Here is a 16753-nt window from a genome sequence, read left to right on the forward strand (position 1 = left end):
TCCTTTAACTGAGCAAGTATTCCATACACTGTCATTGAGCATAATAATCATGCTGAAACTTTGAAGGGTGGAGTATAATTGAACTTTAGCTATGTTATGTCGACCTCTGGCCTAATTGTATATCATGGAGCTTTACACTACTCTGCTCAGGGGCTCATGATGTACGTAGCTGCTTACAATCCAGCATGCACAGAAGGCCTTGTAGACATTACAGCAGAGTTGTGGAAACTACTCACCTGCAGATGCATCTTTAATTCCAACAAGCTTGCCAACACATAGCTACAGCAACTCACCTTGGATGGTAGTAAAACCCCTGCATGCTCAAGAGTCATGGGATAGCTCTGCCCCACATGGTGGTGGGGCATTAAAAGTCACAATGATACAAGGTAATGAATTCAAGAAGAGTCTTCTGTGATCCTGTTAAGAAGTTCTCTGGAAAAGCAAGAGCAGAGTCTTCGAGCATCTTAGAGACTAACAAATATATTGTGACTTCAAGCTACTGCCTGCCAAGGGCTGGAGCTTGTTTCATTAAATGCAGTGTAGCCTCTGTACCATGAAAACTAGTGCCACAATACGTTTGTTTGTCTTTAAAGTGCCACAAGTGTTTGTTGGATTCGATGCAACAGGCTAACACAGCTACCCATCTGGAATAATTTCTGTTACAAATCATTCATGCTAGTATACAATAATTCCAACAGATAATTAAAAAACAGACATTGGCCTGCTTTTTCTACAACATTTATTGCAGCAAGCATCTCCTTACCATGAAGGAGTTATAGAATCTAGTCTTAAGACACTGAATATTTTCACTGATCTTCACTGTACTCTTGAAAACACATGTATTTTAAAGCTCTGTGTAGGAACCCAATCTACTTACCAGTATACTAGCCTTTTTACTCACCTTTTAAACAACATTATTCAGACCCTAGGAATTTACACTTTAATGCATAAGCACACATGGCATCGTTTAGGAGAGAAATGTACATCTGTAAGCACAAGGCATATGCCTGAATCTAAAGCATATGTGAAGGCACATTTCCATGTTTTCAGAGAGGGGGGAAAATCAGTGAAGATCTTTACACTGGATTGAAATTGTACATTTAGGCACCTGTAACTGTTTAAATCCTTTGAACAAATTAATAAGCTCTTGCACCTTCACCACCAGTATGTGTATAACTTTTATATAATTGTCACAGCTTGTTCAGACTTAAGAAATTGTATTTGAAAAATAAAGAGAGAAAGAAAAAGCAAAAGATTATGTAGAGCAAATCTAACATTTATTATTCACCATGAAACTAGCACCCTGAAGGTTGCATTTGAATTATTTCAGTGGGGACTGTACTTAAGGTTTCAGCCTTGGAGTATATAAAATGGAACTGTTCCAGAGCTCACAACAGGTCTTGACAACAATGGTATAAATCCAAAATGAATTACCGCAGATTTTGTGTAAAAAAGCACAGTCTCTTCTTTCATAGATCTGAAGGATTATAACATGGAGAAATGTGCCCCTTTCTTCTAGTACTTTTCCCTCGTAATTTCTGCCCCTGTTCTGTCTCAAAGAGCTTTTAAAAATGCTGTTTGCGAGTGTATAATGAACTAAAGTTTGTATTGCTTTTTCTGCATCTCTGGAAAGCCAGTGCATCTTAACTCCCATGCGCCAGTCTGTGCATGCATGCACACACATGAAAATAAAATAGGAAGCCCATTCAACCCAGACAGACTTGTTTCTGAGTAAAAAGGAACAAGGTTACATTGCTAATAGTGGTTGCAGTCACTTTGGTATTCACATGGCAGAAGCTGTTGTAGCCCTTAGAAGGGAGTTTCCACCTGCATCCACAGCTGACACAAACCCCAAAGGGACATTATTCTACTGTTAAAAGAACTGGCTGAATGCATCTTAGGAATGTTTGGGTTGGTGTGGATGCAACACCAAAACTAGAACTTATGGGACTGGTTTGATTTTAGTAACCATTCTTAAGATCTATCATACTTGAGAGTTCTGACAACATGCTCAGTTGCGGTTAACCTAAAGAAGAAGCAGAAACTTCCAATCCCTTCCTTGTTCCCAATCTCCTTCAGAGAAGAAATGTGTTCAAAGAGGATGAACCCAAGGGGAATTATAGCCAAACACACTCAAGCTTAAATGCAGGAGGTTATTTTTTGTAGTCACAGAGACGGAGTTACAGGTACCATTTGCTTGTTTTACCCTAACTATTCTCTGCAATCCAATCCCTACTTACCTGGTAGTAAATCCCATTGAGTTCAATAGGGTTTATTTCTGAAGAGATATATACAGGGTTACAGTGCCCAAATTAGCTTTCTAGGTATGTATATATTTTAAAGAAGTTAAATGATTTGGAAAAATCTTGCATCTTGCAGTTTAGGTCACCAAGTTCAATAATAGGGCTTCAGCAATGCAATCTTATGCATGTCTGCTCAAAAATTCAGTGTGACCTCATTTCAGACAATTGTGCACAGGACTGCAGTCTTGCTTTTTGCAGTTCTGGCTGTAGAAATTACATATACAATATACATATACATACATACTTCTATATCATCATAAGAACAAACAAATGTATTCTCCAGGAATGCCTTCAGCACCGGTAACTACACTGAATTTATATCATGAGCTAGATGTAACCTGCATATCCTAATGCAGAGTGGATGACTGGTAGCCCTCCAGATTCATTGGCTTCCAATCTCCATCGGCTCTAGCCTACATAGCCAGTCATGAAGGATCATGGGGGTTGTAGGCCCAACAATGGGGAGGGGCACAGGTCACATTGAAAGGGAATGCTAGCAATGTAAACTTGGCATTATTTGTATTCATCTTGGAAATGCCAAATGGATGAACATGCTGTCTTTTAAAAATCTTTATCCTTACTTTCCCAGTGCTGGAACACCTACCCTTACAAGTGGAAAATTTTCACACAAGGACCTATAAATCATATGGTTTCCCCCTCCCCAATTTTCTCATTTTTAAAATATTTATTTCAAACTCGCACTACTGTACATGGCCTAGAAACCTTACTGAAATCAGCAGGACTCAAGTGTGTGTAAGCCAAATATATCAAATCACAGCCCTGATACAAAGATGAACATGAGGACTCTTATGGGTGTACTTTCTGTAGGAATGAAAATTGTGAAGCTTTTAGTATCGCCACCTCCCCTTTTCCATCACACTCAGTTACAGACAATGCATTTAATCCATCTTACAAGAAAGAGAAAAGGGTAAGAGGTCATTTGCTGTGTGTTTTTTTAAGAGCATAGTTAAGAGTTTATGAGCAGTTATTTTATGTACTAGGCTAGTTCCTACCTGAAGGATGTAGCCTCGAACATAGTCCCGGAGCGTCCAGCCCAAACCGTGTAGGATATGCAGCACTTCTTCCTGTTTCAACACACTGAAGAGTCGGTCTAGCAGTATCTTCAGCCTCACTGGCACGGCCTGAGTACCATAGAGCATCAGACTGCTGATGTCAAACACAACATTGGATTGTACAATCTCCACTTGTGTTGGATGGTACAGATGCTGAGTGCTAAGCTTGTCCAAAGCTGAAAAGAAATAGAAGATTGAGAAATAATATGAAAATAAATTTACTCTAACATAAAACTCTATAATTATGTTAGTGTGTGTAGGGTTCAGTGTGGGCTACAATTAAAAAACATCTTAGGACATTATAAGAACTCAAGGCAAGGCGTATGAAACACATACATAGGAATATTACAACATAGGGTTGTAGGTATAAAGTATCTGCTAGGTGTTAATATGTGTGTGTCTTTCTGTGTGTATACACTTTAAGGTGCCCTCACATTAATCAATTTTATGGCTAGACTCTATAATTTAAAGAGATAGAAACGTAATTCTGTAATAATGGTATTCACTGAGAAATTGTCAATCATGTGTACTAAAAATAATTAGTGTTAGAGATAAACCTATATACAAACTCAATCAATCACACATCCAATGATGTGGGTCAGAAAAGTTTCCAGGGCTTTATTTTTCTGCAGAAATATTTCCATGTCCTAAGTTCAATAATAAGCAACAATGAATAGATGTCAATTGCAAATACAGCATTAGACAACCTTGACAGTCTCTGAGTTTTGCCTACGCGACTGCCAGCATTTCATGCACAGTTCTTTGGGTTCTAACAGTCATCAGTATGTCAAAAGTTTTCAGAGCCTCTTCTTTCCCCTTGAATTTAAACAGTGGTGTAGTCATTAGATTTATAAAATGATTCCTGTAAAAGGTGCTACATAATGTAACATTTCAATTGCATTAAATTAGTTTTATTTTTTTCTTCAAATATTTCAGGCCAAATACATGATGCATTGGGGAGAAATGATGTAGGGTACGTCTTTTACCTTTTTTTTTTGATCACAAAATGCTAAACATTCTAAATTTGGTTGTTTTACCCAACTTGGTATTCTCCAGAGGATTTGGAGTACAACTCACATCATTTCAGACCATTGGCCATGCTGGCTGGCACTGACAGTACTTGCAGATTAATATATATAGCGGGCATGCAGTGGAAGAAAACTGAGTTAAAAACATATTTAAAATGGTAGCTGCTCTAGTAGATCAGCAAAATTCCAGTGCAAACAGATATTTTGCTGTGTTGCATTTAGTTGTTTTCTGGATGAAAACCTCCCATGCTTCCCCAGTCATGTGCTCCAGCTCTCCCCTTTCTCTCCAGCATTTCTAAAACTGACTTCACATTCTGTTAGACCTTTCACTCTCTGTCAGAAGGATGCAGACTGTAAATAGCCAAACTTTAGAAAAGATTACATTTGCTCTATGGAAGTCACTTCCAGATAGAAACTCATGTGTTTTAATTTTTCAAACAGCACAAATACCTATTTGATCAGACACAGTGGGGAACTACTAGCATTCAAAGATTCCTGCCATGTGTACAAATTGATATATATTAACTCATCATACAAATGATGCAGGTTCAACTCATTGCATAAACGAGCTACCTGCAGGATCCATGACCTTTGCTATACACAAGTGATTATCATGCAGGAACTTTTGTATCATGGAAAGGAACTTAAATACTAGCACATAACCCAGCTGAAAGAGGGTACTGGCAGCAAAGAAACATGGAAAGAAGATCACAAATAAACAAAACCATCAGAGGCCATAGGCATGTTTTACGGAGTACACTGTTCTTTCAGAACCATAAACTTTATTTCATAAGAAACAAGAATAATGCTACATAATGTTAAGTGCAAGGAACTTGTTCTATGGTGCATGCACTAGAATTTTGTTAGCCTTTAAAATGCTGTTGTAGGGGGTCCTTTTCCTCCGCATGTACTTTGGTATCTTCTTTGCTTGTGGTCACTGGAGAGCTCATGTATTCTTGATAAATTGCTTTCTTATATCCACAGTGTAAATGCCCTTATCATTTCCCTGCTGGCTTCATTCAGCACACTTGCCCCTGGGAATACTTTGTCAAAGAGTTCTGGTTTCCTCATACTTCATTTCTCGCTACTTTGTCTGATCTTTCCTATTCTAGCAGTTTAGTCAACCTTGAATAAATAGGTTTTTAAAAATTAATTTAAAGTTCAAAAAAGATAAGGGATTAGCAAGCTTGGGGACTGAAGCCCTCTGCCTCTCCACAGAGCATTCATGCTACAAAATATGAAAGGCAGGATTCTGCCAAAGGCACTCACACTGTATTATTTTATTTATATAAATTTACAAGCCAATTCTATCATTAACAACCAGAAAGGGCAACATCGGTTCAGTACAAACAGAAATCATAGCATTGCTACAACACACAGCTATATTCATGCAATTAGGCCATGTATTTATAAATCTTGATGACTAGATGAAAGCAACATTTAGGTTCAATGCAAACATATCATTCCCAATCTTCCAATTATGGTTATGATACTGGGAATATGTTGTGGCCTCTTACACTTTCCCTTCTGACAATTTGCAGTACTCTCATTTTCATAATTTGCTATAATAATGATTTAGCATTATATCTGCATTTGTACTATTACAGTTAATGCTCATCAAACTTCCTTGTACCCAGGATTAACAAATCAACATCATCTCCTACTATCTAACTCTTGGTACATAAGAAACCGTAGTTAGGGTTAACCATGGTTCACACTAGTAAAGCCAGAAAGCTACACAAAAGGAGTGATTAAAATATTGAATTCTCTACCACTACATCTGTAATGATGGTCACTACATCTTGTAGAGAATTCTATAGTCTAAAGGTTAAAAGGGGATTGAACAAATTAATGAAAGATAAGGCTATTAATGACTAGTAGTTCTGATGGACATATGTTGCCTCCAGTACCAGGGGCAGTCTTCCTACATGCTGTGCTTGCTGAAGAATCGTTAAAGGATAATATTGCACGCATGTGCCACTTGCAGGTTTCCCACTATCAAATGTTTGGCCATGGTGGGAACAGAATGCTGGATTAGATGGAATTTGCGGCTAATCCAACATTGTCTTTCTTGGCAAATCAGTGAAGGAAGAGCAGAATTCATGGAACATGTTGGAAATATGGTGAGCCTGCAACAGGCTCCCAGTCTTTTGCCCAAGAACATTACATCTTCACAGGCCTTAAACAGTGATGGAAAATATTTAGTATTGGAAAATGTTGGGTGCTGGAAAAGTTCCTTGAACAAATGTTCATTCTTCATTCTGCATTCATTATTCAGCAAGCTTTTAAATTAAGAGATTGTTTTTGCGTAACCATAAGCTTTAGGTGTGATTTTGTGAAGGTGAAGATCTATTAGGGATCTTGGATTAGTTATAAAAACAAACCTTTAACACTATTTCCCACGGAAGTATGGGATTTCTGTTATAATTACATAGTTGGTAGCAAAAACAAAACAAAACAAACTCCTATATATCATACATAGTGCCTCTTATATGACATAAATATCTGTACCTGGATGTATGGGTTAGATCCAACAGTGCTGGTTACTGAAATGGACATAATAAACCTGCATTTGGCTACATATGACCTGCCTAATCTTCAAAGCTAAGCAGGGTCAGACCTAGTTGAAATCTGGATAGGTGACTTAATTTTGTGAACCACCCAGAGAGACCCAGCTATGGGTGGTATAGAAAAATGTAGAAGTAGTAGAAATAATGATGATGATGATGATGATGAATGGTGTCACTTTCCTTTGCTGTCCAGATTTGGGTGGTAGAGCAGGAACAGAGGGAAGGCCCTGTTACATGCCAAGTCTGATTGGGCACTGTAACACTATCTATAAACGTAAGCACATACAATAACAACTATTTAGGACAGCCATCTAAAGCTGCCTTCCCTAAGCTGGTACTCCCCAGAAGTTTTGGGCTTGAGCTTCCGAAAGGTCCAACTAGCATAGGCAAATGTCAGAAATACTGGCAACTGAATCCTGTAGGATGCAAACGTATAACTGGAGAGGCTGCCTGCATCTATACCCAAAAGGAATTGAATTTTGACATGGCACCTCAATCCCACAAGTCTATAAGACAGGGGGCATACAAAGCTTCTTAACTAGTGGTTGGCATAGTTGGGCACCTGGTAAGGGCCCAGATACCATCAGGAACTCATTGACGAGAGTCCCCTGGACTCAGTTCTCTTCCCCATTGTACGATGCTTCTTCATTTTTGCTTTCTAAGGCCCAAAGTGGTGACAAAGGGGGTGGCGACAAAGTGAAGGAATCGATGCCACTGCCTACTTGCTCACTGGATCTAGTATCACTTAAGCCACTGGGACCAATGATGACAAAGAGGCTGAGCAATGGCAGCTAGTGACAATGGTGGGGAGGAAGAGGGCCTACTGAGGGAGGGAAACCCACCGAGAGTGTCTTGTCCAAGGGCCCCTCAGAGCTCAGAACTGGAACAGACTGTTGCTAATGGCTGGTTCAGACATTGCACAGGAACATGCCTTTGTTCAGTAAGCTCAGAAGGTGGATTAAGTATATAAAACGATAAAGTGTGTGTGGAACAAAAGCAGAAGTCAGCCCATTCATTCATTTAATCCACTACAAATGCCTATGAACACCACTGGGTCTATCCACCCAGACAGCACCTAAAACTCTTCTACTGTAAGATACATGAGGTATTACAGCTGATTTCATGCAACCATCTGCTTACTTTATATAGCCCTATGGGTGGATAAGAAGCTCCACAATTCACCTGAGCAACACTATTTGCTATTAGGTCTTTTGCTTTCAAAACAAGTTTCCATTACTTTAGATTCCATCCCAGTCCCTGCTCTCAATTTCTGGCTAGCACACCCAGTAGGAAATCCCAGCTGACTGCATGGCACTGAAAAGTGACAAGAACCTTGCTAGATCTTGCTAGGGTTCATCTAACTCAGCATTCTGTTCAGAGAGTGGCCACCCAGGTACCCAAGAGAAACCTGCAAGTGGGACAGGAATGCAACATCCCAGCAGCTTCATGGGATGACGAAGTTTCTAGTGTTATGAGAGAAGCATAGTATTATTGAGTAAGAGAGTCCAGTATGATGCCTCCCTATCCACTTTGACCACAGCCTGTGTTATTTGGCACCCCTCTATCATGTTTCCCGTTACTCACCTTTTGTCTATGTTAAAGAATCCCAGCTGTTGTAACCTTTCCGGCATTCCCCCAGAGTAGCTCCAGCTATTGCTACAATCTCATCCTCCTCTGTGGACAGGCCATTTCCTCCCTCCCTTGCTCCTTGCAGAAGAAGCCCTTTTGCTCAGAAGGGAGCTGAAAAATTAGCAACTACTGGGGTGAGGGGAGGCAGGAAAAAAGCACACACTAACGCCCAGACAAGCAGATTAAAAGCTCTTGCAGTGTCTACTTTTCTCTCTTTCCTCCAAATACAAAAAACAACAAAACACCCTCAGTTTGGGGTGATGACCCTCCAGTAATAGGAATAATTAGCCAGCTTAATAAAAGAAACAACAAACCCCCCTCCACAGGAAAATGCCTCTCCAAAGTGCTTCTCCTTGGAGCAAGGATGCAGAACATTTGGCTCTTTAGCTGCTGTTGAATTGCAGCTGCCATATTCCATGACTACTGGCTATGGATTGATGGGAGATGTAATCCAACATCTGGAAGGCCTCATGATCCCCATCCCTGCCCTGGAAACCAATATCAGCAGTGCGGTGACAGGCAGGGGCTGCAGCACCATGTGTGGCACAAATTGCCTTCTATCTTGGTGCTCATTTCACACTTCTAAAAGATTACTGCAACTGTGCAACAGGAAGCAGATTTTTTTAAAAAATTAAAGAAAGTGAAAGACAGGAGATTTATTCTCACCCACTGTCTCCTAACTGCAGGAGACCTTTCTCCCCCCCCCCCCCATACCCAGTTGCTCTGAAAACTGGAAAAGGATGTTTCATTCATTCATTAAATTTCTCAGCTTCCAGTTGTTGAAACTCTCTGTCCAGTTTATAAAGATTAAAAACCGTTTACATAGCAGTGAATAAACTGAAAGGACAGACACAAAACAACTCCGAAAATTCAACCGTAAGAAAAATCCAGGAACAGAAGATAACCTGTTTGAAAAACTTGACTAAAAAATGGGGGGCCTGATATGGTGGGCAAAATCTATTACAGGTATTAAGCTGGTCAGCTGGGAATGCGTCACGATTTGATGCTGAAGCAGCAGCAAATTAAGGAAAAGCCTGCAAAGCAGGGAGAGGTTTTCCTGCTTCCCTGTGACTCAGCGTAAACAAGATTCTCCTTTTAGTTCTCCAGCTCTGAAGAATGGCATTCCCACTTCCCCTAAGAATTCGGGGCTGCCACCATGCTCTTCTCTCCACTTGCATGCGTATGCACACGCACACACACACACGCGCGTGCGCGCGCACACAGGTTGTTTAAGGAAAAGTGAAGAAAACAGAGCCCATGTGAGTGAAGGGGATTCCTCCTGCCTCCCTTTATTATTACAAGTTCAGCACTACAATAAAAACATTCCTACAACAGTATGTTAGCACACTTGAAAGGGAATAGTGAAGGCATGGAAAGGCAGGGACATGGTGATTGGGCTAAGCTATCCAGAAGCTAATGGCACAAGTCAAAACCATACACCCCATATGAACAAAGGAACATGGTAATCAGGAATGTCCACCCCCATGGCGGTGACTGAGCTGTTGCCCTGGGACTGGGCTGTGCAAGAAAGGAACTTGTACTGAATTTACAAAAGAAATTCAAGAGAAAATATAAACCTCCCATTTTTATGCATTCCTTCATCTCCCATTAAATTTTGTGTGCTGGGTCTACAACACAACTTTTCTGTGCTGGGTGAATATGAGTTTTGCCATTCCTTCTTGCCCCTTCAAGCAGTGGCTTGCTTTCCCTCAAGTTTTTGAATGTAAAGCCCTGAGGGCAACAAGGCAGCATTGCCCAAGAAGCATTGTTGGGGAACAAAGGTGGCCTTTGCCCCCTCAGGAATGCCCTTGGCACACCATGTCATCACATAGCATCAATCCCATGGCACATGTTGCCCCCGATTTCACAAGGAAATCGAAGAGTAGCCAAGCCGAAGTGGTGGCAAAGCTTTCCCCTGCTTGTAAAAAAGAAAAAGAAAAAAAAAGGGGGGGGGGAGAAAAAGACAGCTCATCCCTAAAGGTAACTCACCCCAACTGAAAACTCTTCAGTTCCACCCCCATGAAGATTAATCCAATCTTTGGAGTGGGAGCATTTTTACTGCACCTCCCCCAAATACTGAAAATTGCTGGGTCAAATACTTGGGCCTGTACTAGACATTACTCACTAATCCTCAAGTCAGGATCAATAGGAAGCAATAAAACGAACAGACCCTGCAAGCGATAACCTTTTCTCTGAAGTTGCCAATGACCTTTGCTAAATGGAATTTACTTGTGAGTAAACATTATAGAAAGATCTTGGCCACGAGAAAGGGCCTTGCTGGTTAATAGAGCTCTGTGTCTAATGCTCCGATTTCATTCTTTTTCCAGATAATTGCAAAAAAGCAGTACCTCAACAGTGCTAAAAGGCTCTAGTGTGGAGCCATCCATTACCCACAATTTACAGTATCACACCACAAAATAACACAAAGTTCAGCTTTTATTTCTTTCAAAATAATACACGAAGTTCAGCTTTTTCTCACCCTGCCACTCCACGAATTCTTTTCTCTGGTTTTCTTCCTGTCTTTCTGAATTTTAGCCACGTGTCCCAGCCTCTCCCCTGCTTGGCACATTGCCATTTCATATTTATTCATTATTTTTATTTATTTATTCAACTTATATTCCTCTGTACTAGTTCAAAGACTCTCCAAGTGGATTACAATACGTATCACTTTGTTCCTCCTCCTCGAGGCCTCTCACAGAACATCTCAGTCCCATTGCCTGTGATGCTAGGGGGGGCTCCAGCAGTCATGGCCTCATCACCACCTTTGCCTGGGGAGTGCTGAGGCAGGCTGGCCACAGGCATGAGGGAGATCCGGAGGCTAGTCCTCCTTCAGTCATGAACCTTGCTGGGCAACTCACCAATTCTCAGCCTAATCTACTGCACAGGATCGTTGTGAGGATAAGTTGGAGAGAGGGAGGATTATGTTAGACACACCTTGGGATCCTTGCAGGAAAAATGGTGGGATATAAATGCAATTAATAAATAATTCTCTCCCTATGAGCAAGGAGCAAAAACCTTTAGGCATGGGCACTGCAGAGGGAAGGGAATCAGAATAAATGCCTCAAACTTTCTGAGCTGCTTCAGTGACTCCAATCCATCTTCAAGCAAGCTTGCCTGTACCCTCTCAGTTGAGTAGCTTTCTATTGACTGGGAGACCATAGGATTCAGTCCCTTCCTAGACTTAATAGGGGTGCACTGTAAAGGGGCCTGCATTTTCATTTAAATCAGAGAGAAAACTCTATCATCTTTCCTCTCCTAGTCTGCTTCTTGTTTTTGTCTCCTCCTGCCCTTTCCATTCTACTATCTAAAATAAAAGCTCGGTATATAGTTGAATGGCTATATATATGAGGTGTTCATGTGAAGCTATCCAGATTATGGTGACACAAAAATGCTATAAGTTACTATAATTTGTGCTGTTTTCATTGGGACAAACAGCCAACTGGCGAAAAGTATTATTCTGGTGCAGCTGCTGCTTTACTCCTCTCTGAACAATGTGTGCAAGATACGTGGCATTAGATGTCAGCTGGAGCTCTTTACTATAGCCAGCTCCCTATTCTTTGTAGGCCCACTCTTGGAGCTTGTTTGCAATGGAATTTTGAAGAAGTATTGCTGGGGACCTTTCAGTGTGTCAGCTCCCCAACTCATGAATTGTGAACTATACAATTAATTGGTATTGCCTTGATGCCTTGGCTCAAGAATTCTGGGAGACACAGCCCGAAAAGCTTCCATGAACTGTGTTGAGGTTCTAGAACTTCCACAGAACCACAGAATATGCTTGCCATGCCACAATTCAAGTAGTAACCCACAGTGGTACTTCAAATGAGGAAAATGGTCCACCTCCCAGAAAGGTCAGCAAGGATACCTTTGATTACACCTTTTGAAGACTGCACTACACTAACCGCTATCAATGAAGCTTGATATAAATGAATCATGAGACAAGGAACCTCTCTAAGTCTTCTATTCAGTTGCTAGAACCAGGGAATTTTGCTTTGTTACATCCTGGGTCCAGTCTCTGAGCTATCAAGTTCTTCAGCCTATTTGTTTTGAATTCTTAGCTCCTTCCTATAACTTCTGTAACATCTGCAGGGAGGAGCTTTCTCTTTGACATTCAAATACTAGTATAACAGCATTCCAGGAACCCTGGTAAATGTAATTTTCCCAAGGCACCCGATATTCATTTCTGCCCTGGAAAAACTATATGCACTGCTGTTTGAATTCCCTGGGACACTTGAGTAGTGTTCCAGATGTACGCCTGGTGGTGAAAGAGACATACATGGCGACATTCCTGCAGTTACCATGTGAGTATTTGGTAAGTATGAGGGAATCTGAACCATTCGACCATTTGGGATCTCAGTACTCATCTTAAATTGATGGCACATTTTATAAGACACTGATGTCCATATCCAGCAATTGCAGGAATGTCAGCAACCTCACTAATTGCAATATAAGCAGCTCTGGCCCACAGAGATAACACATTTGCACCAGCATAACGCACAAATGAAATAACCAACAGCTGGATAATTTGTGAATCATTAATAAATGGAACAAGTTACTTAAGTTATTAAATGTATAAAATAACACAGAAGCCTTGTTAAATCTGTCCAATATATTTTGTGTTCTCTAAATTATTGTTTATTTATTATGACCTAAATTATTAATTACGATACAGTATTTGGTATCAGGAAGTCTACAGCGCAATGTCCAGGAAAATAGTACATATGCCATAGTCTTAATTTTTCAGTTTGGAAATGAAAGCATATGGGACATGATCATGCAACATAGTTCATTTCAGATTTTTTTTCTGGGAAGATGCCTAAAGTGGTGTCATATTTTCCTTTCAAAATGTTTCCGACCCTGTTTTAATGCCTCAGCGTGATATACTCAAGAGACCCTCCATATGTTTCACACAGGACATGAAACCATTGTCTTGAGTGGATGAAGTCACTGTAAGAGGACTATTTTCAAAGGTAAAGAGGTGTGCTTATTTCATCTGACCTCTGAGTTTTCCTGAATGAAACTCTGCATTCTTATCCATTATCTCCTGTCCTGGAGTCTTGCACTTCTATGTGATATGTATTTCTTTCTTTCACTTTCTTTTCAGTTGTTAACAATGCACATCTATTTCCATTGTCACCCATAGACTGTCTTCTGCTTTGTTTTGCCGGAAAATCACCACACTGTATGAAATCAGAGGCTTTTTTCTATGGGATTTACTTACAATTGCTGAGGACTTGCCACTAAACATGCCGGGATTAAATAAACCCATCTGTGTCAGTATAATTTATTTTGGTACTTTGTTTTGAGTACAGAATTTGTCCCATCAGCAAACAGCCCATGCTTTCTTAGAACAGTATTTCAGTCTTTGGCCCAGTATATACGGGCATACTTAACAGAAGCTTCTATTATTTTAGTGGATGGATGCTGATAATTACTAACTCACGTGTCTCTTCTTTAAAAACATATGATTCAGCAATGATAACAGTAATAGGCACAGGAGGGAAATACAATTTTTCATTGTCTGCAAAAGCAGAGTTCTGTATCTCATGGCCTCAGAGTTGTGATAACCCGATACCACAAAGGAAGTTCAGGGCTTGATCCAATGTCCCCTGCCCTTGACACATGCAAGTCTACGAACTCATAGGCTTGTATGCATCCAAAAAATGCAGCAAAGTGTGGTGCTGGCAATTTCTACTTCCATACCCTGCTTTTCATCTAGATAGCTCGGTTCAATCATCTAGCTGGAGTGATGTGGAGGAGGAAGGAAGCTGGAGCACCATCTGGATATGACACAACCCATTAGCCCCAGCTTCCCCTTGCATCATGCTCTCTACCCTCTTCTTCAGGTCTGATTTCTGACCTTGGAGGGGTAGCTGTGTTATTCTTTCCTTGCCTGTTCCAGGGGTGGGGGTTTGGCCTTCAATGTCCTAGCACTGAGGGTGCAGAACCTCAGAATTGGGACTCCAAATAATCTTACGGCTCCCCAAACAATCACAGGGGTTGAGGTCACTTTAAGATATTAAAAAGCTTCTTTTCCCCAGCAGTGCTGCTAAATCAACTGTTGTTTTGTTGCTGCTATTAGCAATAAGGAAACAGTGATCTGGTTTCCAGGCCCATCTCATGGCAGTGCGATAAAGCAGGCAGGACATTCTGACAGGCCTCACAGAGAGCAGCGAAGTCCTCGTGCAGCTCTGGAGCCCAAATAACAACACAGGCTCACACATGGAGAAAAAGGACTGCATGCTTTGTTTTCTTCTACCACATGGAAGGGGATAGCGGGAAACTACTGTTGGAAGTGGCTTATGGGGTTAGGGACTTCTTGAAATCTAATTTCATAATTATAATCAACTATCCAAATATGGGCTCCGACTCCATAGGAAACAGTTAATGGAACTTTGTGTAAAGCAAGAATACACAAACGAGAACAGGATTTTAATGTCCCTTTGAAAAAGTAACCTACATGTGCTTTTGCCAAGTAATATTGATAAAGGTATTGAGCAAACTGCCATAAATTGTAAAGAAACTGTGCACAGAATGATTCATACCATAATGGAGTCCTTTGGAGTCAAAGTAAAACTAACAGGTTAGCCTAAAACATGCCAAAGCTAACTTGGCAGGTTTGGACTACTGAGTCATAATATAAAACACCAACTTTTAACATTGTGTTTCTTTTTCAATGAAGGGGCAAAAGGGGGAAAGAGCTGCTTTTCGATTTATATTTTATTAGGGTTTTGAGACCCTGTACAATTCAAAGGAAATTAAATATACTCTTAGTATTAAAATAATGGCAAGTGGTTTGTTCAACTTATCAAGTGCCAGAAAATGCAATGCTAGATTCTTATTTCATCAATTTCTTAGCCTGTTAAGCTTAGATGTAACTATGCAAGACCTCTTGCTGACCCAAAACTACTGCCATAGCTATGTGCACTGGGGGCATGCAGGGTACCACGAAGGCTTTTTATTTCAGCTGAACATATGTTTAATTACAGCACACACGCACTGCTCCAGCCTGTAACAGAGATGTGATTCCAGAAGCGAATTCTCTTCCATAATACTAGAAGAAAATGTAGCAAAGGAATTACACATGATGAACCTGCTGGATGCTCAACAAGTTAGACTCAACAGCATTAAATCTGCCTAAAAAATGATAGATTACAACAGATGATGTTTGCAGTTCTGTCATGTGTATCTTGTGCACATATTGTTCTTCTAACTCTTATGTAACAGATTAGTAAGCAATTAAAAAAAGTCTCTTTTGTCTTGTTTTCCCCTTAGTGGTTAAAGGCACAATCTTCTGGCTGCTAGTTGTTGTCTAGATGGCGATAGGATAAATCAGAGTTCCTGCTAAAACCGCAGAGGAATTCAGGGTGCTCTCCCTGTGCCCTGGCAGCCAGTGCAGTTCATTCTACACCGGCTGCAGCTCTGCGGTCACAAGAACAACCTCAGAGCCAGCACTTGGGGGCAGGGATGGGGCAGGGCAAGTGCAGACCTCATGAGCAGGTATGTAACACTTAGAAGGTTGATATCAGGTGGCTCAGTGTTTTGGAGGGCGGGTGGTGGCCCAAGCAATCCTTACCTGCTGCTGCTGCCGCCATCATCCACTGAGTCCCTGTAATTCTCTGAGTTCAGAGGCATATGGACAACCACATCAGATGGCACTGTAAGGGATTGATGCCTTTTACTGGAGGACGGAGTTTTAAACCACATCTGATTACTCTTAAGCACATATATTGCTGGCCAACTCACTTATTTTAGTCGGGTTTGCAATCATGGTGAACAGTAAAATGAACCAAGACACTCAGTTGCATCACACATAAGCCATGGTTTATTTAACCCATTGCTTACAGAATTCGGGGTAGTCATGAACCTAGCCACAGTAACAAACCACAAACAACCCTGTAAAGAGAAGCCATGCTTTGATAAGTTGAGATCTCTGGGTTGCCTAAACCATGGGTTGTTCTTATATATGACACCAAGGTTGTTCATGGGTTGTTTTGCAGTGATTTAAAGGCAGAGAGCTAGAATGGTAAAGAAATACAATGTGATTGGGCCCCTTCCTTGCCACTATGACCACTGTCCATCCACTTACTTTTTCCCTCTGGGCTGAATTCACATCACTGCACAGAAGAAAAGGACAAGGCAGGTGGGGGCTG

General features: G+C 40.8%; 1 protein-coding gene across 6 annotated transcripts in view; it reads right to left on the reverse strand.

Moving 5' to 3' along the window:
• The window catches only part of BNC2 (basonuclin 2), a 454605-nt gene that overhangs the window by 124583 nt on the left and 313269 nt on the right, over positions 1-16753 (reverse strand). For 5 of the 6 annotated variants that reach the window (XM_044427979.1, XM_044427976.1, XM_044427980.1 and 2 more), the window contains one exon: positions 3317-3552. In XM_044427979.1, coding sequence (XP_044283914.1) covers positions 3317-3463 — 147 coding nt within the window. In that variant the 5' untranslated portion in view covers positions 3464-3552. Of the gene's footprint in view, positions 1-3316; positions 3553-16176; positions 16490-16753 lie in introns of those variants that run through there. The other variant, XM_044427978.1, reaches the window with a different exon arrangement.

The sequence above is a fragment of the Varanus komodoensis genome, unplaced genomic scaffold (assembly GCF_004798865.1).
Source record: "Varanus komodoensis strain SLA01 unplaced genomic scaffold, ASM479886v1 scaffold19, whole genome shotgun sequence".
Lineage (NCBI taxonomy): Eukaryota > Metazoa > Chordata > Lepidosauria > Squamata > Varanidae > Varanus > Varanus komodoensis.